The 25,123-nt window shown below is 41.2% G+C and overlaps 1 protein-coding gene across 3 annotated transcripts in view; it reads right to left on the reverse strand.

The window, feature by feature from the left end:
• Positions 1-12,240: 12,240 nt before the first annotated feature.
• SLC18B1 (solute carrier family 18 member B1) overlaps positions 12,241-25,123 on the reverse strand; it is a 30,870-nt gene continuing 17,987 nt past the window's right edge. For 2 of the 3 annotated variants that reach the window (XM_043456764.1, XM_043456765.1), the window contains exons 7-14: positions 21,486-21,622; positions 19,423-19,524; positions 18,040-18,131; positions 16,674-16,769; positions 14,911-14,985; positions 13,358-13,451; positions 13,210-13,262; positions 12,241-12,983 (exon numbers count right to left, since the gene is read on the reverse strand). In XM_043456764.1, coding sequence (XP_043312699.1) covers positions 12,917-12,983; positions 13,210-13,262; positions 13,358-13,451; positions 14,911-14,985; positions 16,674-16,769; positions 18,040-18,131; positions 19,423-19,524; positions 21,486-21,622 — 716 coding nt within the window. In that variant the 3' untranslated portion in view covers positions 12,241-12,916. Of the gene's footprint in view, positions 12,984-13,209; positions 13,263-13,357; positions 13,452-14,910; positions 14,986-16,134; positions 16,242-16,673; positions 16,770-18,039; positions 18,132-19,422; positions 19,525-21,485; positions 21,623-25,123 lie in introns of those variants that run through there. The other variant, XR_006267190.1, reaches the window with a different exon arrangement.

Genomic DNA, 25,123 nt, shown 5'->3' on the forward strand with positions numbered 1-25,123 from the left:
TGTTCTAATCCAACGCTGCCAGGAGTTCATTGACTTCACCAACAGGAACTTCTGAAATGTCTCTTAGTTGGTGCTATAGACTGAATGTTTGTGTTTCCCCCACAAACAGATTCACAAATTCATATGTTGAAATCTAAACCCCAGTGTGATTGTATTAGGAGGTGAAGCCCTTGAGAGGTGATTAGACCATAAGGGTGAAGCTCTCATGAATGTAATCCCTGCCTTTATAATGGAAACCCCAGAGAGCCACTTTGCCTCTTCTACCACATGAGGACACAGTAAGAAGATCACCATCTATGAACCAGGAAGTGGGTCCTACCAGACCGGAATCTGCCAGCACCTTGTTCTTGAACTTAGCCTTCAGAAGTGTGACAAAGAAATTTCTGTTGTTTTAAAATACCCAGTTGATGGTATTCTCTTGTAGCAGCCTGAACTAAGACAGTTGGATTCAATGCTTTGGGTAAGGTCAGGACTGCCACATATGACACGAATCCCTAGGACCTGGATCAAAGTCGCTTGTTTATTTATGTAGGCAGATGTAGAAGCCTGCATTTGAAAGGGTTGTTGTTTAGTTGCTAAATCATGTCTGACTCTTTGCAACCCCATGGACTACAAAATGCCAAGCTGAAATACAGGTCCATTGAGTTGGTGATGCCATCCAACCACCTCATTCTCTGTCACCCTCGTCTCCTGTTGCCCTCAATCTTTCCCAGCACCAGGGTCTTTTCCAATGAGTTTGTTCTTTGCATTGAGTGGCTAGGGTATTGGAGCTTCAGCTTCAGCATCAGTCCTTCCAATGAATATTCAAGATTGATTTCCTTTAGGATTGACAGGTTTGATCTCCTTGATGTCCAAGGGACTCTCAAGAGTCTTCAGCACTACAATTTAAAAGCATCAGTTCATCCATGCTCAGCCTTTTTTTATGGTCAAACTCTCACATATGTACATGAAAATCCATAACTACTGGAAAAACCATAGCTTTGACTATACAGACTTTGGTCAGCAAGGTGATGTGTCTGCTTTTTAATACGCCATCTAGGTTTGTGCTGTCTAGCTTTTATTCCAAGGAGCAAGCGTCTTTTAATTTCATGGCTGCAGTCACCATCCGCAATGATTTTGGAGTCCAAGAAAATAAAATCTGTCACTGTTTCCACTTTTTATTCTTCTGTTTGTCATGAAGTGATGGGACTGGATGCTGTGATCTGTTTTCTGAATGTTGAGTTTTAAGCAGATTTTCACTCTCCTCTTTCACCCTCCTCAGGAGCCTCTCTAGTTTCTCTTCACTTTCTGCCATTAGAGTGGTATTATCTACATATCTGAGGTTGTTGATATTTCTCCTGGCAATCTTCACTTCAGCTTGTGATTCATCCAGCCCAGCATGTCGCATGATGTACTCTGCATGTAAGTTAAATAAGCAGGCTGACAATATACAGCCTTTTGTATTCTTTTCCCAATTTTGACCAGTCCGCTGTTTCATGTCTGCTTTTAAATGTTGTTTCTTGGAGTGCATACAGGTTTCTCAGGAGATTGGTATGGTGGTCTGATAACTCCATCTCTTGAAGAATTTTCCACAATTTGTGATCCACACAGTCATGGCAACCCACTCCAGGATTCTTGCCTGGAGAATCCCACAGACAGAGGAGACTGGTGGGCTACAGTTCATAGGGTCACAAAGAGTCGCTCACAACTGAAGCAAATGAACACACACACACACAATCAAAGGCTTCAGTATAGTCAATGAAGCAGAAGTAGATTTTTTCTGGAATTCCCTTGCTTTTTCTATGATCCAATGGATGTTGACAATTTGATCTCTGGATCCTCTGCCTTTTCTAAATCCAGCTTGAAAATCTGGAAGTTCTCGGTTCATGTACTGTTGAAGCTTGGCTTGATGGATTTTGAGAACTACCTTACTGGCATGTGAAATGAGTATAATTGTATGCTAATTTGAATATTCCTTGTCATTGCCTTTCTTTAGGATTGGAATGAAACTGACCTTTTGCAGATCTGTAGCCACTGCTGAGTGTTCCAAATTTGCTGGCATATTGGGTGCAACACTTTAACAGCATCATCTTTTAGGAATTTAAATAGCTCAGCTGGAATTCTATCACCTCCATTAGCTTTGTTCATGGTAATGCTTCCTAAGGCCCACTTAACTTCACACTCCAGATTGTCTGGGTCTAGGTGAGTGACCTTGCCATTGTGGCTATCTGGGTCATTAAGACCTTTTTTGTATTTGAAAGGGTACATATGATATAAAAATAAAACTGAAATCTCAGGTACTTACATGGGGAAAAAAATGAAAAGATAGGTTAAAAATAGAAAAGCATCAAGCAGTGGTACATTTACTGTTTTGTTGAGCAATATGAGGGCACCACAATAATTCACCAATAATTTACCTTGTTCTTCATGGACAAGGATGTGAAAAAGCATGTTTCTTACATGAAGTAACTACTTACAAGCTTGGTCTACATGAAATCCTCCACCCAACCCTGGCTGGATCCCATCTGCTTTCTTCTTTCCATGGCCTGTAGCTCCTTCAGTCACCTCTGAGTTTCCGTTTTGGCTTACCTTCTGTACAGAGAGCAGGTGGCCAGGGGAGGCTGACACCATAGGCACCAGAAGGAGTGTGCGTATTATTCTAGCCTGGCAACTATGATTACTGGGTTTTTCTTTCAAGCAGTCGTAGAGGCCAGATGGAACTATAGGGTTGGCCAAAAAGTTCATTTGAGTTTTTTCCATAATATGTTACCGAAAAAAAACCCAAATGAATTTTTTTGTCAACTCAGTACATGATTTCTACTGAGCAATGACAAAATAGCCAGGAGAAGTAATAGAACGATAGAAGCTGGGCACTTCCCAGCCTTCAAGGCCTAACTAAAGTTGACTCTTACATTTATTCCATATTCTTTCTTTTTAGCATATTTTTCTTCTATTGTAAAACATATCCACTCTTGAACTTCCCTCCAGGTAGAGGTAACTAAATTCTGCATGGTCCTGCATCTAATTACTATTTGCTTACATGGCATGAAGTTTTCCCCACTATATTGATGAGTGTCATGATCATATTGGGTAATGGTTAAAGTATGGACCCTGAAGACAGAATTCCTGGGTTTGAACCACTCCCTGTGTGTACGGCCATGAGCCAGTCACACATCCTCTCCTTACATTTCTCTCACCTGGAAAGTGTTGATAAATGGGCTGAATAGCTTTTGCTGTTATTATCATCTCACACCCAAAACGTGGAGGCCCTTTGGTGAGAGGGATGCCCAGTACAGCTTTGACACAGGTCTTTAAATCGCTCAGGTCAGATGCCTACCTGTTTTTGGCCACTAATTTGCTAAAAGAATGTCAATTAGTTCACATTCTCTATTTTCTCATTTCCACAAAATTGTTCATGTTTCCTTTCTTCTAATGTCAGCCTGACCTGAATGGCTTCCCTTGGAATTATTAACTTAAAGTCCATTTCTATGAGCTCATCTGGATGATTTTTCCTCTTAGCAGTCCCACAGATTTGCTCTCTAATCAATAACTCTCCATATTTCATGCATCACTCTATTATTTTATTTTATTTTATCTTATTTAAACCTATTTATTTAAACATACACACACACAAAACTTACTGAGAAACTGGGTTAGTCATACGTTACTGTTGAGAAGATTGCGCAACGGTAAAATTGCCTTGGAAAACCGCTTGGGGGTTGCTTTAAAAACTAATCACAGCCGCACCCCTCCTGAGTGACAGTCGTGCTTGGAGGGAGGGCAGGGTCACAGTACCTCCCACAGCCTCTTGTTCCTTGTTCTAGAAGAGGTCAGACAAATGTTTGTAGAGAATTTAGAGGTTTCAGTGAGGGAAGAATTTCTTTATGAGCAGCATCTTCCATTTCTTGTAAGCTGGGTCATTCACCAAAGTGACTATATTCAAAGACAGAGGAGAAAAGCTGAAGTCTGTGTTTGTCTGCTTTGACCCACCCAGAATCCAAATCTTAGGCTTTGCTAAGTGAAATTTGTTTATATGGAAGATCAATTAATATGCTGTATCTGTTTGGGAGTTCTTGCTCCTCTGTGTCCTGAGAACAAATCAAGACACATTCAGGAATGAAAAAGTGTGGGAGGATCTTCCTTTCTTGTGCAGTTAATTTTTTCCAATTAACAACGTGTTTGACCTCAAGTATATTTTTTCTTTCAGAGAGTTTGCAGTGGCATTTATGTAATTTTTTTTTCCATTTATTAGTTGGAGGCTAATTACTTTACAATATTGTAGTGGTTTTTGCCATACATTGACATGAATCAGCCATGGATCTACATGTGTTCCTCATCCTGAACCCCCCTTCCACCTCCCTCCCCATCCCATTCCTCTGGGTCATCCCAGTGCTGGTAGCCCCGAGCACTTGTCTCATGCATCCAACCTGGGCTGGTGTTCTGTTTCACACTTGATAATATACATGTTTCGATGCTGTTCTCAGATCATCCCACCCTTGCCTTCTCCCATAGAGTCCAAAAGTCAGAGAAATGCAAATCGAAACCTCAGTGAGGTACCATTACACGCCAGTCAGAATGGCTGCTATCCAAAAGTCTACAAGCAATAAATGCTGGAGAGGGTGTGGAGAAAAGGGAACCCTCTTCACTGTTGGTGGGAATGCAAACTAGTACAGCCGCTATGAAGAACAGTGTGGAGATTCCTTAAAAAACTGGAAATAGAACTGCCATATTACCCAGCAATCCCACTGCTGGCCATACACACCCAGGAAACTAGATCTGAAAGAGACACGTGCACCCCAATGTTCATCACAGCACTGTTTATAATTGCCAGGACATGGAAGCAACCTAGATGCCCATCAGCAGACGAATGGATAAGGAAGCTATGGTACATATACACCATGGAATATTACTCAGCCATTAAAAAGAATTCATTTGAATCAGTTCTAATAAGATGGATGAAACTGGAGCCCATTACACAGAGTGAAGTAAGCCAGAAAGATAAAGACCAATATAGTATACTAACGCATATATATGGAATTTAAAAAGATGGTAAGGATAACCCTATATGCAAAACAGAAAAAGAGACACAGATGCATTTATATAATTAAATCTTGCAACTTCCTTACTACCAGATGGCAGTGGCAGGACACGCACATCCTTGTCCTCATACTATTCGTGTTCCAGATCTGCAAGCTGGACCCAGCTCTTAGGAATGGGCACACTGACAACCAGGTAACTCTGATCGTCATCAGATACATAAATAAAAGAGGCAACAGCAAACCAGTAATAGCAATAGAAAACAACAGAGGAAATGAATATAACCATTCATTTCACTTAAGTTCTGAAAATGTTTGAAGGAAAAGTATTAATATGATGTTTTCAAACATTCAGTAAACAGAAATCTCAATGAAATAGAGTTGGGAGATCAGACGGGAAGCTCTCATACTCTGCGAGGATAGCAGAGCCCAATGGGGGAAAGAAAAATCCATCTTCTTTCCTGGCAAGGACTCTGCCAATGAAATGCCAAGGCCTGTTTGTTTACCAGTGCCCTTCCAACTTGCTTTTCCCTTTATAGAAGTATTCTCCTTCCCTGGCTGTGTGGGGACTTGTGCATGGCTCACCATGGCTATGAACCCTGAACTGCAGTTCTCTGTTGATTCCAAATAAACCCATCTTTGTTGAGGAACTATCTGGCCATCTATTTGTTTCGGGTCAATGTGTTCAAACAAAATATTTACCTACACTGGCTTTAATTCTCTTAAAAGAAAAAAAAAACTCTTTTCAAATTCTGATTTGAAACTGATTTCATGCCAACAAGAAACTGAAATCAGCCAACAACTGATTTCATGGCTGTGACTTTTGAAACATATAACGATGCGACTTAACTGATTTGGTTTTCAAACTTATCTTGAATGACAAAAACCTAAAAATGATAATAATACTGCATTTTGTATTAGTTGTGCCATTGACCACAATCAGTAAGAAATACACTCCAGATTATTTTAGTACTGCTGATGCAATTGCACTAAGACTATAAACCACAAGCTATTCCTGAACATCATGTTTCTTAGATTGTCACCTACAAATAAACTGGGATTCAAAGTGGATCTGTCGATTTTCTGAAAGAAAGGTCAACTTAAGAAAAGGCACAACATGGAAGTTGCCAGTTAAGTTTTATTTTGGGCAAAATGAGGACTGCAGCCTGGGAGACAGCACTTCAGATAACTCTGAGAGACTGCTTCAAAGAGACAGATGGAGGAAGGTCAGTATATACACGATTTTGGTGAAGGGGGAAATACATGCAATCAAGCACATATGTTTCCAGAAGGTTTCTGCTAGTCAGGAGGAAAAGTTTCCACCATGAAGGATTTTTGTGCTTTTCTAGATAATGAGGAAATACAAGAACTGGCCTCATAAAATAGGCTCCTGAAAATGTCCAACTATCTGAAGACCTATCCTGCCAGTGTTTTCCCCCTGAGCACAGAGTGCCTCACTTTTGCTCTCCACACTGAACTCCTTTCAGAGGATGTTGAAACTCAGTAGAAGTCTCAGCAAATAATTTAATCCTCATTGAGATACAGGGTAAGTGCCCATGGCAACTGCCAATTTGTAGCTGACAGGAAATAGTGCAAATATTTTAAGAGTTGCAAGTTGTTCTTAATGAAAAACTGAATATGTAAAATTTTGTTTCATTTGTTAATACTTTAGATAACATTTTACTTTTTCTAAGTATACTGTTTCAGAGTCTTACTCTCCTGCATGTTTATTCATAACTTGAGGACATATGATACTGATACCAAAGGAAAGAAGCCCATCATAACTAGTCTCTAGATCATTCCATGTTGCAATGATTGTATATAAATAAAAGATACCAGCTCTTTACTTCTCACTTACTAATTGTACTTAATGAAAATCAGCTGGCAGTTCAGTATTTGTTATCTACCTCTCTTGCCAGCTAGATATAAGAGGTATGTTTAATAAATTTAAATCTGGATAGCTTAATAAGCAAGTAAATAGAATATTTCATTGATGTATAATATTTAATATTTATTGTCCAAAACTAATTTCCTATGTAAAATATATGGGTTATTTGGGGAAAAAAATAATCATGCAATTACCTTACAACTCAACAGTTGTACTCCTGGGCATTTATCCCAGAGAAGACATTTTCACATAAATACCTGTACATGAATGTTAGTAGCAGCTTTGTTTTAGCTATAAACTGAAAACAATCCAAATGTTCTTCAGTGGATGAATAACCAAGCTGTATGCCTATCATGACGGAGAAGGCAATGGCACCCCACTCCAGTACTCTTGCCTGGAAAATTCCATGGACGGAGGAGCCTGGTAGGCTGCAGTCCGTGGGGTCGCTAAGAGTCAGACACAGCTGAGCGATTTCCCTTTCACTTTTCACTTTCATGCATTGGAGAAGGAAATGGCAACCCACTCCAGTGTTCTTGCCTGGAGAATCCCAGGGACGGAGGAGCCTGGTGGGCTGCCGTCTATGGGGTTGCACAGAGTCGGACACGACTGAAGCGACTTAGCAGCAACAGCATACCCATCGCATAACACTCTTCAGTGAGAAATGAACTACTGACACATGCAACAACGTGGATGGGTTTCAAGAATCTTATGTTGAATGAAATAAGGCAGTTTCAGAAGATAACATACTATATGATTTTATTTATGCAGCATTCTTGGCATGACAAAATTACAGAAATGGAGAACAGATTAGTGATTGCCAGAGATTAAGGAAGGAGTAAGTGTAGCGGAGAGAGATAAGGAAAAAAGCCTTCCTCAGTAATCAGTGCAAAGAAATAGAGGGAAACAACAGAATGGGAAAGACTAGAGATCTCTTCAAGACAATCAGAGATACCAAGGGAACATTTCATGCAAAGATGGGCTCAATAAAGGACAGAAATGGTATGGCCCTAACAGAAGCAGAAGATATTAAGAAGAGGTGGCAAGAATACACAGAAGAACTATACAAAAAAGATCTTCATGACCCAGATAATCATGATGGTGTGATCACTCACCTAGAGCCAGACATCCTGGAATGCGAAGTCAAGTGGGCCTTAGAAAGTATCACTATGAACAAAGCTAGTGGAGGTGATGGAATTCCAGTTGAACTATTTCAAATCCTGAAAGATGATGCTGTGAAAGTACTGCACTCAATATGCCAGCAAATTTGGAAAACTCAGCAGTGGCCACAGGACTGGAAAAGGTCAGTTTTCATTCCAATCCCAAAGGAAGGAAATCCCAAAGAATGCTCAAACTACCACACAATTGCACTCATCTCACACGCTAGTAAAGTAATGCTCAAAATTCTCCAAGCCAGTCTTCAGCAATATGTGAACCGTGAACTTCCAGATATTCAAGCTGGTTTTAGAAAAGGCAGAGGAACCAGAGATCAAATTGCAAACATCTGCTGGATCATAAAAAAAGCAAGAGAGTTCCGAAAAACATCTATTTCTGCTTTATTGAATACGCCAAAGCCTTCAACTGTGTGGATCACAGTAAACTGTGGAAAATTCTTAAAGAGGTGGGAATACCAGACCATCTGACCTGTCTCTTGAGAAACCTGTATGCAGGTCAGGAAGCAACAGTTAGAACTGGACATGGAACAACAGACTGGTTCCAAATAGGAAAAGGAGTACGTCAAGGCTGTATATTGTCACCCTGCTTGTTTAACTTATATGCAGAGTACATCATGAGAAACACTGGGCTGGAAGAAGCACAAGCTGGAATCAAGATTGCCGGGAGAAATATCAGCAACCTCAGATAATGCAGACGACACCACCCTTATGGCAGAAAGTGAAGAGGAACTAAAAAGCCTCTCGAAGAAAGTGAAAGAGGAGAGTGAAAAAGTTGGCTTAAAGCTCAACATTCAGAAAACTAAGATCATGGCATCTGGTCCCATCACTTCATGGGAAATAGATGGAGAAACAGTGGAAACAGTGGCTGACTTTACTTTTTTGGGGGCTCTAAAATCACTGCAGATGGTGATTGCAGCCATGAAATTAAAAGACGCTTACTCCTTGAAAGTTATGACCAACCTAGACAACATATTTAAAAGCAGAGACATTACTTTGCCGACAAAGGTCCATCTAGTCAAGGCTATGGTTTTTCCAGTAGTCACGTATGGATGTGAGAGTTGGATGGTGAAGAAAGCTGAGTGCCGAAAAATTGATGCTTTTGAACTATGGTGTTGGAGAAGACTCTTGAGAGTCCCTTGGACTGCAAGGAGATCCAACCAGTCCATCCTAAAGGAGATCAGTCCTGGGTGTTCATTGGAAGGGCTGATGTTGAAACTGAAACTCCAATACTTTGGCCACCTGATGCGAAGAGTTAACTCATTGGAAAAGCCCTGATGCTGGGAGGGATTGGGGGCAGGAGGAGAAGGGGACGACAGAGGATGAGATGGCTGGATGGCATCACCGACCTGATGGACATGGGCTTGGGGGGACTCCGGGAGTTGGTGATGGACAGGGAGGCCTGGTGTGCTGCGGTTCACGGGGTCGCAAAGAGTCGGACTCTCACTCTGAGTGAGTGAACTGAAGTGTGAAAGAAAAGTGGCAGCTTGGGTCAACGTGAAGATTATGAATCTTTCTTTATCTTGACTCTACCAATATGATGCTGCTGCTGCTGCTAAGTCGCTTCAGTCGTGTCCGACTCTGTGCGACCCCATAGACGGCAGCCCACCAGACTCCCCCGTCCCCGGGATTCTCCAGGCAAGAACACTGGAGTGGGTTGCCATTTCCTTCTCCAATGCATGAAAGTGGAAAGTGAAAGTGAAGTCCCTCAGTCGTGTCCGACTCTTAGCGACCCCATGGACTGCAGTCCACCAGCCTCCTCATCCATGGGATTTTCCAGGCGAGAGTACTGGAGTGGGTTGCCATTGCCTTCTCTCCTACCAGTATAACCTGGTTATAATATTGTTCTACAGGTGTTACAAGCTGTTACCATTGGGGTACCTGGGTAAAGAATAAGATGATCTCTGGGTATTATTTCTTATGACTACAAATGAATCAACAATTATCACAAATTTTTTTAAGTTTAATTTTTTATAATCTGTGATTTTATTTGTCCTGTTTATTTTTTCTTTGGCTTAGTTTGTCCGTCATATATGCATAGGATGCAATGTGATCTTAACATAAAAGATAGTTCTTAGTTATTCTACATTCAGCCTCATTTAAAAAAAAAGAGCTTTTTTAAACTGGGCACTTACCTACATTTTGTTACATTTAGAAGACCACAACTCAGTCGGTAAATCATCTGCCTCAATGAAGGAGACCTGGGTTCGATTCCTGGGTCGGGAAGATCCCCTGGAGAAGGAAATGGCAACTCACTCCAATATTCTTGCCTGGAAAATCCCAGGGACAGAGGAGCCGCGCAGGCTACAGTCCGTGGGGTCGCAAGAGTTGGACACGATTCAGCCACTAAACCAACCAACCATAAACACAAACAAAGATTTCCCTTGATAGTTTTGACCTACTTCTTGGTTTCATTGTTCAAAGTTCTGCTATCATTTCTCCTTTTAACCTTTCTTTCATTGAATATTTCAAAATCATCACATGTGCAAAGTTGGTTTGGTACAAAGTGGCTTTAAATACACCAGTACCCACAGCACGTATGGACAGCGGTGTTTGGGGAGTGGGAACAAAAACTTCTCTCGCCAGACAGCGTGGCATCTTTGCGCTTTCTTTGAACTTCTCTCCAACAGTCAGCAGCGCGCGGAGGGTAACAGGCCGACAGTCCCGAGTGACGTCTGGACGCCAGGTCGGGGCGGCGCGAGTCCCTGCTCTGAGCCGAAGGATCCCCGCTGTGCTTTAATAGCGGCCCCACGTGGCAGAATTGGGAACTGCAGGCCCTCGGCGGCATCCTTGACCCCTGCGCGGAGGAGGGGTATTTTCCTCTAACCTTCGCCCAGAGAAGAAAAGCACTGGAACGTAGCCAGGATGCACACGAGTGCAGCGGGCCGGGCTCACCCTCGTCCTAGTGCCGCTCCAGCAAGCGGGGGAGGAGTGATAGGCCATTTGCGCTTGGCTTGGCACGCCCTGGACCACCCTGTGGCGTTCTCAGGGTTATGGGGCTTGGAGGGAGGGGGGGAATGAAGAGTTCATGAGGTTTGTGAATCTTCAGTTTGGGGAATTAATGCCAAGCAGCCTTCTGAAATGGTCCTTAGGTCCAGTTTCTGTCCGTATTATCCAATCTGGGTATTGTGATTTTTTTTTTCCCCCCTTCTAGTGGTGTGAAAGGGCAAGGTTTAATTTGCTTCTTCGGGACCTGCTTTGCTCCCATTCTTCCCCATTTTACTAAGAGGCATCGCTGCCCACCCATACCCTCAAGCCAGATCCCAGGAGTCGTCCTGAATTTCCCTCTCCTCTCTCCATATCAACAAGCCCTGTTGCTTCCACTTCCAAAACATCCTTTTCTCTCTACTTCATCACCTTCTTGCTTGGAACTATTAATGACTGTCTCAAGGCTTCCGAAGATCCCCCTCTACCCCGAGTATGCAAACACAGCAAGCTTCCTGAAATATGAATCAAATTCTGGCATCCTCCATTCAAAAGCCAGTCCCTCCCCACCTCTCCAAATTCCTCTGTTTACTGGTCTGCAGCCTTGAGGACCATGGCCGCCTTCTCTTTGACCATGCCAAGCCTTTTTGCGCAAACTGAGGAGGGCTCTCCCCTCTCAACGGCTGCCTCATTGTCATCCTTCAGATCTCGGTTCAAAAGCCCCTCCACAGACAGGCCTTATCTAAAGGAGGACCCTCACACCTAATCAACTCCAGCCAATTACTCTTTCGTATCACCAGGTTTTTTCTATCATAGATAATTAGAGATTCTGCCATTATTTATTCTTTATCCCTTCCACTGAAATATTAGTTCCATAAAGGTTAGACTGTTTATCTTGATCACAGCTAACTCTGTAATACCAAGCACAACGTCTGCTTCGAGAAGGCATTTAATATGTTTGAATTACTAAATAGATGAAAAACCGTTTAGTCTACTAAAAAATTGGGGGTGGTGGTAAATGTGGCTACTAAATTATGAAAATGGATCAGGGGGTATGAGAGTTGCTCATTAGAGATTCACTCAAAACAATGACATGGATTTTACATGAAGTCAGAGGAACCCCTTCCCTAACACAGAACAAGTATTCCTGTGGACTCACTTGCTCTGGAAATGGGATACATCTATTGGAAATATTTAATTTTTTTAATGATAGAACTAAAACAGAGACATTAAGAGAAATGAATAATATTAAACCAAGCATTATTTATAAATCAAGATCCTAATTCACAGTATGTTACAATATTGGAAGTGATAAGTAATATTATTCTTGTATTTTTCACACAAACAAAATTTTTGGAAGAGCTGATGGCCAGGATATACAATAGAGTTTTTATACCATAGGCTGGAAATATTTTTTTGAACGAAAACAAACAAACAAAAACTCAGGGCACAGAGAAAGCAACTATTTTAAAAACTGATTTCACAGTAATTATTCTGTATATTTTGAGTTATCTTTACATTATTTATAGGCATGTCAAATCAATTCTTTTCCTGTTAATAAAAAAGGTACATTCACAGAATCAGTGCACTCAATAAAAAGTAAACAGATGCAACAGGACACCTAGAGTCAACCACATCTTCAAGGCCAAGTCTAGTCACTCAAGACCACAAACTTCTGTTCATTTTCAATGACTCCTCTCATATTTAAGATTTCAGATATGACTGGTTCAGTCGGCCAGTTCTTCAGGACAGCAGGATGTACAGCCCAACACAGGATCCCCCAAAACTATGTTAACATTTCCAGGATGCTCGTGTGGAGTCCACGGAGGTTTGTGCGTAAAAATTAAGAAAGTCCAACACTGATGTTCAAGGCCAGGAGCATCCATCTTCCAGCCCTGTATTGGTTGAAATTTCTAAGGCTACCTTTCATCAGACAAGAGAGCAGTCCGTTCCTCCTCTGTGCCAAGGATACTTTGAAGTTCAGATCTATATTGAAGGAAAAAAGAGGCCAACCTCAATATTTCTCACCTTAAAAAAAACCTCAGTACCTACATCGCTACCCAACTATTTCCATATGTGTGTCTATCAAGTGATGAGGCACAGAGAGCCCAGAGAGCTTCAGACTGGAAGAATGGGTGTAAAATGGTGTTTGTTTTCCACTCCCACAAGCCAAATTTTAAAGGCAGGGGAAAAGCTCCAGAGTTGACCATACCTCCTCCTTCTCCTCAAGTGCTCCAACAGATAAAACAAGCCCATCACTAGTCCCTTTAACATAATGAAAGATATGGTTAGCGTCAATTATCCAAGTCATGTTTCTCCATAAACATAAGAAAAATGAAAGTAAAAGACTAATTACTCACGCTGGTCAGAGCCCAGAGACCCTGTAGAGCAGCTGCCCATTCGAAACCGATTTTCTCATAGAGAAATCCCCCCAGCGTTGGTCCTACAAAAGCACTAACAGTGGAAAGAAGAAAGAAGATTAAAAAGAGCCAAAAGAAAGCTACCGCTTATGGGCTACATGACCTCTTCAATTCATTATACTGAAACTACGTGTGCGTGCATGCTAAGCCACTTCAGTCCTGTCCAACTCTTTGTGACCCCATGCACTGTAGCCCTCCAGGCTCCTCTGTCCATGGGATTCTCCAGGCAAGAATACTGGAGTGGGTTGCCATGCCCTTCTCCAGGGGATCTTCCCAGTCCAGGGACCAAACCCTCATCTTATCTCCTGCTTTGTTGGCGGATCCGTTACCACTAGCGCCACCTGGGAAGCCCTGAACAGGGCATCAGGTGTAAGAACATAGAAAGTGAAAGTCGCTCAGACATGTCTGACTCTTTTCGACCCCATGGACTGTACAGTTCATGGAATTCTCTAGGCCAGAATACTGGAGTGGGTAGCCTTTCTCTTCTCCAGGGTATCTTCCCAAGCCAGGGATTGAACCCAGGTCTCCCGCATTGCAGGCGGATTCTTTACCAGCTGAGCCACAAGGGAAGTAAGAAAATAATTCTACCTGAAAAGGATGATGTTTGAAATGTTTAAACAATCCTAAGATTATGATTGCTTCTGAAAAGTTGGTGCCTTATATGAGAATTTTTAAAAGATGGCATGCATTCAAAAGAGTCTTTATTATATTCTCTCCAGGTATTTGTGTTTAAAATAACTCAGTACATACTGATTGATGCTAGCTACACAGCTAGCATATAATTCTCTCTCTGGCATAGTACAGAGTGGGCTTCCCTGCTGACTCAAAGGAAAAGAATCTGCCTGCCCATGCAGAAGAGGCAGTAGATGTGGGTCTGATCCCTGGGTCGGGAAGATCCCTGGAGGAGGGCATAGCAACCCTCTCCAGTATTCTTGCTGGGAAATCCCATGGACAGAGGAGCCTGGCATGCTACAGTCCATGGGGTCACAAAGAGTCAGACACGACTTAGCAACTGAACAACAACATGAAGTGAAGTGAAGTCACTCAGTCATGTCCGACTCTTTGAGACCCGGTGGACTGTAGCCTACTAGGCTCCTCCATCCGCGGGATTTTCGAGGCAAGAATGCTGGAGTGGGTTGCCATTAGTACAGAGTAAAAAATAAATACGAAAATGAATGAATAAATGAATACATCTTTAAACCTGAGACATGGTCCTGTTAAAAGAACTTTAAAATATCACTTAAATAAGACAAAGTATATGAGGCCATTGTGGTTATCTTATGAAAACTGTTGGTATAACCACTGATCTTTTTTTTTTTTAACCACTGATCTTGAAGTCAGATAGCATGGGTCAAAACTGCAGCATTGCCCGAAGAGAATTATGTGCATTCTGGCAGCTCCTCTGATCTCTCAGTGTCTGAATTTCTCCATCTGTAAAATGGGAATAGGAGTCTCCAATTTACAAGTGTGAATTAAATTCCAAAGCTACTCACCCAACTGACCACATTGCACCAAAGAGGCCTGACACAAGCCCCAGGGTACTTAATCCTTCTTCAAATCCGTTTTCGCTGCAAAAAGGAACAAGAGTATATTCATGATTAAAAGGGAGACTTTCATGAAACAAAGGAACAGCGTATGGTAGATAAACTAAACCAAACCAGGGATTATCTGGACAAACCCAACAGCAAGAACACTCCATTTCTAAAATAAAAAGTTAACCTAATTTGAAGCTATTCTCCTAGTTATGACTACTCCAGGGTTTTCTAGAAATGCTTCTACTGTATATGTACAGGATACAATATTAAGAATCCTGACCCACTTGCATTACATGTTAAAGTATACAATTAAGAAATCTTAAAATGAACATGTAAAGAGAACAATGGGCAACTTTCAGAAAGTACAGAAGCAGCTCCTAATTCCTATGAGGACTGTTGAATTGGCACATCAGAACCAACAGTTATCTTCCTGCTCAAGTTCACTTTGTGTTCTTCATCATCACATCTACTAAAGACTGACGGCCAAGTGACAAATGCCTGGTGTGGTATAGTACTTCACAATAAAAAGATACATTTGGTCTTCTTCCCCATTCTTGGCACAGAGCTCCTAAAATTTGTGGAATTTCTTAAAAGATGAAAGCCATTTAAAAAAAAGTGTCTTTTGTTGTATTGATGAGATGATTTTGGGACCAGCACCCACGTTGCACGGAGAATCAATATGGATTAGAGGGTTGGAAATTTCAGCCCCGCAAACCCCTTCCCCATAGGGATGGGAATGGGGCTAGAGATTAAATCAATTGCCAATTGGCCGATGATTTAATCAGCCGTGCCTACGTAATGCAGCTTTCATAAACATCCAAAGGGACTGAGCTCAGAATGCTCCCAGCTTGGGAAGCCAGAATGCTTCCTTGTGCCCCAGTGCTGGGCCCGGAGAGAGGCCCCGTTGCTGGGACCTCACTGCCCTTGGTATCTTGTCATCTGACTGTTGACGAGTGAACTGGTTTCCTGAGATCTATGAGCTACTCCAGTAAATTAACCAAATCCAAGTCATGGGAACTGCCGATTTACAGCCAGTGGGTCAGAAGCACAGGTAACAACCCACACTTGAAATTGGCTTCTGTAGCAGAGAGCGGTCTTGTGGGACTGAGCCCTTAAGCTGTGGGACCTGCTGCCATCTCCAGCTAAATGGTTTCAGAATTAACTGAACTGCAGGACACTCACCTGGTTTCAGAGAAGTGCTTGGTGGTGTGAGGGGGGAAAACGCACACGTTGGAATTGGAGCTAAAATCATTTCACCTGGTCACTCTGTGTCCTTGTATGGACCTCTGCTGTGAGAGGGAAATGATGCTGAGGGCTTTCCACTGTGCTTGGGCTTTATTTTAAAATTTATTGAAGGATAATTGATTTACAATGTTGTATTAATTCCTATTGTAAGCAAAGGGCTTCAGTTATGCATATACATATACACATATATATATGCTTTGACTTTTTAAAAGTATACCTGTACCAAGGTGTAAACCAAGCCAAGCTTCTACCCACAACCCATTTTACCTATCACTGTATTAATACTACTCTATATCATCATTTATATTATTGTATTGTTGCTTATAGTATTTATAACAATATTGTGTGACATGAAATCATGAAGATTTAGTAATGTAAAAAAAATATCCAACATCCTACAAAATTGAGAAATTCAAGAAAGCTTGTGATGTTTACCGTTAATTATAACAACAGTTCAAGCAACGGAAGTCACTTACTGTGCACAAGTGAGAATCTCTGGGAAAATTGGAATTAAGCTCATTCCGGCAGAGATACCATTTATGACCAATATCAGCACCAGCAACCAGAGCTGACTGCAAAAAAGTTTTGGAGAAAAAAAAAATTAACATTGCAAGAGACAACAAAGCTTCATGCCCAAAAGGGCAAGGAACTTGGGAGAAGTTCCTTTCACAGATTACAAGACTAGTCTGATTCTTATTCCCATCTGATCTTTATATTTTGATGGAAAAAAATCAATTCATTCTGCTATCCCCAGGTCTTTGGCCACACATGTTAAATGCCTGGAGTCATCCTGCCTAATCACCATATAAAACCCTTCCAAAGTTGATTAAAATGTCAATGTTAATGTCACTCCTTCAAGCACTTAGTTTTAAAATTCCATTGACTGGAAAAGAGCGCAGAAGAGGCGTGGTGAAGGCGGTGGCAGGAACCTGCTATTTCATGCCAGGCCCAGGTCAGTTACTTCATATCCTCTGCTCTTTAGAATCCTTGCAGCGACCCTGCCATGGGGGTCTGTGAAAACAATTAAAGAAGACAATCTAGGTGACAGAAGCAAACCTGACTTAACACTTCATGAGGCGGATGGTCTCCTCTCAGAGGACCGCAAGATGGGATGGGAGGCAGGAAGCTTTTACGGGGTAAAGAGTAAAGAACAAGGAAGGGAAAATCAGAAAATATCTGATTGGCCAGGGCCACACCGTCTGTCTTGTCTGGGGTGAGAAAGCCAGGGCAGGGTTGGCCATCTGGGGGGGGACGGGCTGACTGGATACACTGCTTTCTGGCCAGGAGGAGCATTTACAGGGACATGAAAGTTTTCTAAGCTTCAGTTTGCTGATATGGAACCCTGGGCTGGAGTCACTCCACCCTGAGCCTAGAAAGTTATCCCAGTGGTACTATTATCACCTGTTTCGTGTGTGTGTGTGGATAAGAAAACCTAGGCTCTTGGAAGTTAAATGAGTTACCCAAGTTCACATACCAAAGAAGGTACAAGGCCCAAATACAAACCCAAACATGAAGGACTCTGAGATCCTTGCTTTTTTCCATGTCATGCTTTGTCCCAGAGGTACCTAAAAAGCTCTAAGTAGCTCACTTTATTTTAGCAAAGAAATTACAACAAACAAGCTTTAGTAAGCAGCTATCACATACTAAGGATGACACAGAAGCTAGACCATTGCTAGCATCCAGTAATACTGTCAGTAAAACATATTTCAATATAGTCCTAAATCCGATCATTATTTAAATAATAAGATTCAGATACTAAGCATATCAGAGTTACACCAAAATTTTTAAAAAATAATTCTTAATAATACTTGGCCAAAAATTTGAAAGAAGAAAAAAAATTACCTCTTAATGTGCAAGAATGGGGCAGGTCCTAAGACCATGTAGCAACCTGCTAAGGTTAAGTTTCCGAAAACCAGAAGCCATTTCCTCAGGTGCTGAGAAAGAAAGTCCAAAGAAACTTAGAGGTAAAAACCTCCCATAATCCAAGAATATAAAGAAATCATCAAGGAACACAAGTCATGATATTTAAAAAAAAAATTAATACATTGAAAACAAAACTTTACATATAAGAGAAAACAGGGTAGATGGTAAACACAAAACAAGTGCAATCAGTCTACCCCAAGACAGGGTGTGGGCAAAGGACAGGATCCCTTGGAAAGGGAGTATTTGTAGATTTTGCAAATGATGAACTGTTTCAGATATAACAACTTTAAAGAAGCAGTCACCACAAGAAACAACCAAGTAGATGCATTATCTAGAAAAATTCACATTTTAAGAAGTATCAAATAAATGTTTTCTTATAAACTACTGAAATGCAGGCTAAACATTACAAGGGGATGATATCCATTCAGTTATATATATGACTACATCTTAAAACTAAGCTCCAAACCCTTTAAGACACTTGCTTTTTCTCACCTGGATTACCAACCGCCACATAACCAGTCTTCATAAATACATACACATGTGCAAGAAAGAGGGGAAACATGAAAATAAGCACTAGGATCACAGAAGCTTGAGACTTGGTTAATAGTACTAAGCTCTCTATACTAGTCATTTAGACTGAATCATTTAAACCTAGTTAAAGGAGAACAGAGAAATTTTCTTTCAGGATGGCTCTGGGATAACCATGCACATTGACATGACCAGTCCTTTCACTCTCGTAGAAAAACTACATTTTATCCTTTCAAGTTGGTCAAGTCCTAAGTACCTTGGAGCTCTGTCCTCATTATTAAGGTCAATCCACTTTTTTTGCATCAAGGGAACCTTTTCCTTTAGAAAGTCTAATCCAGGAGTTTATCAACAGTTTTGGCATAAGCTTCCCCTTTTCCCAGCTGAAGCAATTAAAAAGTGAGTCTGCTCAGGGTGATGACAAGTTGGAAGATCCTGAAACCTCTCCATCAGCCCAAAAAAATGAGTATATTCAAATTTAAATGTTCTCACTGTTCCCTCTCCCCCCAAAGATAACTGTGGTGATGGATATATTAATTAACTAGATGGAGTGGATCCTTTCACAATGTGTAGATATACCAAATCACCATGATGTATACTTCAAATATCTTAAAGTTTTCTTTGTCAACTATACTTCAATAAAGATAACTTTTTAAAAAATTTGAATATGTTCATTCTAATCAGTAGCCCTGCAGAACTCCAGAAGTACAGTTAGTTGGACAACCACCAGTCTAGACATACAAAAGTCATTCTTAAATATCAATGAAGTGTACTTACTGGCATTTTATCACTGAGCAGGCCCACCAGTGGTGAAGAAATGGCATAGGACAGTGCCAAACCCAGGAATACCAGTCCCACATATCCAGCTGGTAAGTTAAACTGTAAAAGAAATCCCGTGTTAAAGTGACATGGTTAAGTCATTTTTTAAAAATAAATATCTATCTTTTCCTTCTACCATCTCTTCAGCTCTTATCACCTGCCATGAGGCTACCACTAACACTTAGCATCCTTTGTGATTTTTGTCTTATGCTTGTAAATGGATTATTTTTCACTGTGGGAGAAGAAACCTAACCAGAGCTCACAAATCCAGGATGCTTTTGCTTTGTTAGCATTTGATAGTAAATATTGTATAATTATCCTTCTATGAACCACAGCATATTTACATGTCAACCTGTGCTTTGCAAGTGTTAGTATACACAAAAAAATTACCTGGAGAACTTGTTATAAGAGGTTCAGGAACCCCAGCCCAAGAATTTCTAATTCAAAAAGTCTGGGAGGAGGCCTGAGAATCTGCATGTCAAACAACAATCCCAGGTATGCTGTCTGTCCACAGACTAAAGTGCATTTCTGTAAAAAGCACTGACAATAACACCTATTCTGTCCATCTCAAAGGGATATTAATCTCTAATTAAAGAATTAGATGGTATGACACTTCTTATAAGGCTTTTATAATAGTAAGCTACCTCATAACTCTGTTACTATTACCAACATGATATAAATGCCTTTCTTGGTTATCTGAGTCATTCTTATTTTCCTTAATTTCCTTAACTACTCTTTAATTAAGCACATGGGATCTACTTAGGTCGGTATATGTTTTAACAATTTTTATGACATAATTCAAGCTAAAAATTAGCCCTTTAAAGACAGTAGCAAGATATAAACGTCAGAAATATCCTCTTCTGATTTTATAGCTGGCGGAGACAGGGTGGACCCCTTCCTTCCCTAAAAGACTGGTTGATCAATGATGGGACAGTAAAAAGCCAATTGAAACAACAGATAAGGCAGAAGAAGGGCAACAGGAAAAAAAAAATGTGATAGAAAAACAGAGAAGTACATTTCTAAAGATTTTTATAAGTTAGACATGAGCAACCCGGGTTTATGAAAGATTGTTACACTTTTTTCTAGATTTGGACAGAGTTCTTAAAAGGAAGAAAAATGACTCTTAAGCAGACTCGTTGTTGATAATGTGAATGGAATGTGTCATCAAAAACACAAGATATTTTTCTTATGCATTACCTCATAGATGCTCACTGCTTAATTGTGATATTATATTATTTTCCAAAACTTGGGCCTGGCACTAAAATTACAGTCCCCAAGTTTACCTGTGGAATACCCCAAACTGTCGAGTGACTTCAAGGGGCTGTGTTTCTGATAATGGTGCTTTCTTCATTCTAGGGCCTCAAGGTGAACTTGGGCTGTAGCTAGTAGATTTCTGTCTTTATAAACTCAGATTAACTCTCTAGTATAATTAACTGTCAGACTCAGTAATATACTCTATTGCATTATTTCTTAATAATCTTTTTTCAAAAATATCAAAGAACAAATTGCTATGACATCAAACTTTAAAATTCAGTCATTTTCAGCAGTAAAAAGATAGCGACTCCTGGTTCCTTTCTCCCATTTCAGATCAATATAGTTCATAGTCTTTCAAATACACGCAATAGACTAAAAGTAAATGGACCCAGAGGGGATCACGGAAGTCCAGAAAAGAAGGACACCTCACATTAAATGAGCCACTCAGAACCTCAAATGCCTCAGTGGAATTAAAACAGAGGAAAGTATCCTTGTTAAGCAGTCAGGATGCTGCCCAAGCCAGATCTGTGAAGACTAGAGCGAGGCCTAGGAGAAAGAGACCAGATGAAAGTCTTTTTTCATTTACACAAATCAGACCGCTAGTTATAGGGATATCACAGAGGGAAGGTACGGGCTATCTTGATGTATGGATTTCATTCTGCCTCCTCCTTGCAGCCACACCCAGGACTTTCTAGCAAGCAGGGCCTGAGAACAAACAATTATGTGCTCCTACCACAATGGGGAGTCTTCATCACCAGGCTACTCACCTTCTCCAAAACAAAGAGGGAGAGTGTAGGATCAAGGAAGCCAAAACAGGAGCTGAAGGAGGTGATGACAAAGGATAAAAAGGCAACCTTGGGTAAAGCGATGAGTTTCCAGAATGAGTGTTTCCCTTTATCAGACTCTTTGGGGTAAAAATTTAAAAAGAAATTAGAGTAATTAAAACTGCTGAACTTAATCTTTCAGTCTATTTTCAAAAGTAAAATCGGTAATGCCATCTTTATCCAGTAATCAAAAAAACCACGCCTCTGAGTTAGCCTAAAATTGCACATTATCAACAGTTGCATATAAGTTATTCAAACCTAGAGGCCATTTCCAGGTACTTAAAAAATAATTTCTCAGATTCAAAAAAAAAATCAACTGGAATCAGCGTATGAGGAGAAGAAGTGGTCTTGGTTATAGGTCATCATCGAGAAGGCTTTCCCCAGATGGAATAGAGAACACATAAAGTTGCACTTGGTGGTAGGGAAAACCAGACGCTTTATCAAGCAACGATGTGTGTGTGCTGAGGAAGAATCTGAGTCAGTCAAAGAACACAAGACAATTTTTTTCTGCTACGGAAAAACACTGGATTGAAAGGGATGCTAGTGAATCATGAGTACATTCGATTTGGCATCAAGGTCAGCTGAGAGCCAACCTCATGTTAGTCGCTTAGTCGTGTCTGACTCTTTGCAGCCCCACAGACTGCGGTCCGCCAGGCTCCTGTGTCCATGGGATTCTCCAGGCAAGAATACTGGAGTGGCTTGCCATTCCCTTCTCCAGAGGATCTTCTCAACTTGAGGATCGAACCCCGGTCTTCTGCATTGCAAGCAGATTCCTTACCGTTTGAGCTATAGGAAAGTCCTTTGAGCTATAGGAAAGCACCAACCTCAGGTACTGCTATTTGCTCAATAGCAACACAACTTCTGCACTGTCCCAAGTACCAGGTTTGGTTGTTCCCAAGCCTCCAGTCATATCCAATAACTCCCTTCTTTTTCTCCTGCTAATTTTTCAATCTCTAGCCACTCTGTAAAGCCTCGTTCTGGTCCTAAGCATCCTGCAAATTTTACCTCCATTACCATGTAATGGAGCAACCCAAACTGCGTTTCATCTTACATGGTTTATTGTTTGATGACTTTCCTATCTTCCAAGTAATGTGCTCAACAAAATCTCTGCTGAATCAATACCATGCCACATCCCTGGGTACACAAAGCCAAAGAAGACGAACTCAGATCCTGACCTCATGGAGAAGTTACAAAAAGGTGTGGTGAGAGGCAGGATGGAGCCAGGAGGGTACCAATTGGAGCATATGAGACGGTTGCCTAAAAGAAGAGCGAAAGCTGTTTAGGAGAGAATTTATGAAAGTAGTAATGTCCAAATTACTGCCTCAAGGATGAGCTTGAGATGAGCAAGCAAAGATGGAGGAAGGAAGAACCCAGGCATACTATCCAGGAATGGCTCACTGTGAAACTCAAAACTGAGGGGAAAATATTCTGTTTGAGGAAATGGAAGAGCAGAAGTAAAGAAGGAGGGTGGGGATTGGAGTGTCGGGAGGAGAGATCACACTGCAGAAGGATGTGGTGATAAGATGATGCAGGACTTTCTAAAGTAGGCTAAGGAGCCCAGGAAATCACTAGAGGGTTCAAACAAGAAGTGAGAATCAGATTTTCAGTTCAAAGAGCTACCTCTGTGGTCTCCTGGGAAACAGAGACAGGAGGCGAGTTAGGAAACTGCAGGGCGCTAGGCCAGGACGCCCTGAGAGCCAGATCCGCACTGACATAGCCTCATTTCTCCAAGAGCACCCAACAGAACTCATTATGTAATAAATTCTTGGTGAATAATGATCCAGTAGGAAGCAAAGTACAAAAGAAGCATCAAGTGTGGTTCAGCTATATTTGTCAGGATAAGAGGGATACAGTTAAACTGTGTTGTTGCTTTCTTAATTAGCCAAATAGTCAATGATGAACCAAATGTGAGCCCAGCCCATTTCACTGCAGATTTGACTTAGAAAAGGGCTAAGCCCACCATGTGTCTCAGTGAGGCAGGCCAGCAGGGAGACTTCACTGGTTATGGATTTTGGATTGTATATTACCAATGTTTAAACTAACAATGATAAAGGATCAACTTTAATCAATTACATTTATTGTGTATATAGAGGTATTATGGGTCTGTGGCATAAGACAAACTATTATGAAATAAATGGTCCCTTTCTCTGAATGCAGAGTGGGAAAGGGGATTATCACCATAAGAACATACAGGAACATCCGTGAAAATAACACATGAGTTTAGCTAAGCTGTTCATTCAAGAAGCCCAAGTAATGAAAACTTAGGGTGATACCTGTTTCCAGAGACACATAGCAGAATCACCCAGGGAGCTTTTCCAACCTCCTTAAGTAATCTCTCTGCTTCCTCCAATTCTGATACATCCTTCTTGGAGGACATGACTCCATGGTGGACAATGCCTGCCACAGGAAGCTGCTCTGAGCGGTGGGGAAGCAGAAAGGCCTTCAGGTGTGAAGGGATAGGAAAAACGTGGAACACTGTGGCACTATTGAACAGCATTTAGATCAGTGATTCAGAGGGTTCAGGGAAACTTTCCAGAGGAGGTCATACAATTAAGTTTTGAAGGATGAGTCTGAGGTAGAGCGGAAGTGGGAGACAGTCCAGCTCATATGACTTGCCCGAAACCTCTAACAACAGCTTCTAGTGGCTTTCAAGGTAAAGCTCACAATTCAGGGATTCAGGCATTTTTATTGAGAGAATTGTCATCCCTACAGGGGGCTTCCCAGTGGCTCAGTGGTATTAAAAAAAAAAAAATCCACCGGCAATGCAGGAGACGCAGGAGATGTGGGTTCGATCCCTGGATGGGGCAGATCCCCTGGAGGAGAGCTTGACAACCCACTCCAGTATTCCTGCCTGGAGTATCCCATGGACGGGGAGCCTGGCGGGCTACTATCCACAGGGTCTCAAAGCGTGAGACAGGACTGAAGTGACTGAGCACCACACTCAGGCATCCCTAGAGGGGTGGGAGGAGGGAGTGGTGGGAGGAGGGAGACTCAGGAGGGAGGACACGTGTATACTCATGACTAATTCACATTTTTGTACAGCAGAAATCAGCACAACATTCTAAAGCAATTATCCTCCGATTAAAAACATAAATTAAAAAAAATTAAATTTAAAAAAAGAAGACTGTCACGTACATGCCTGTGTTTTAAAAATATTTCTTTAGGGACTTCCCTGGCAGTCCAATGATTAAGATTCCCCATTGCCACTGCAGGGGGCATGGGTTCATCCCTGGTCCCCAGGTCAGGGAACTAAGATCCCACATGCCAAATAGCATGGCCAGGGGGGAAAAATTTTTCTTTAGCACAATAAAGAAGAGGAGACTTGGCAAGCAAATATAAAGGATGAGGAACAGTGAGGGACTGAAATTGACTCTTAGTAATCCAAATCCACAGTGTTCATGGGTTTAAAAGGAAGTAAACTAGTGGAGTAGAACTTATAGACACAAAATTCTGCCAATATCATCAAAATAAAAGGAAATTTAACTTTCCAGCTTTACCTATAAGCTTTCCTAAAACAATAATTTTTAAAGGCACTCCTTAATGGGAACATCTAAATCTATATTTATAGTTTTAACATTATA

This window comes from Cervus canadensis, chromosome 33, assembly GCF_019320065.1.
Source record: "Cervus canadensis isolate Bull #8, Minnesota chromosome 33, ASM1932006v1, whole genome shotgun sequence".
Lineage (NCBI taxonomy): Eukaryota > Metazoa > Chordata > Mammalia > Artiodactyla > Cervidae > Cervus > Cervus canadensis.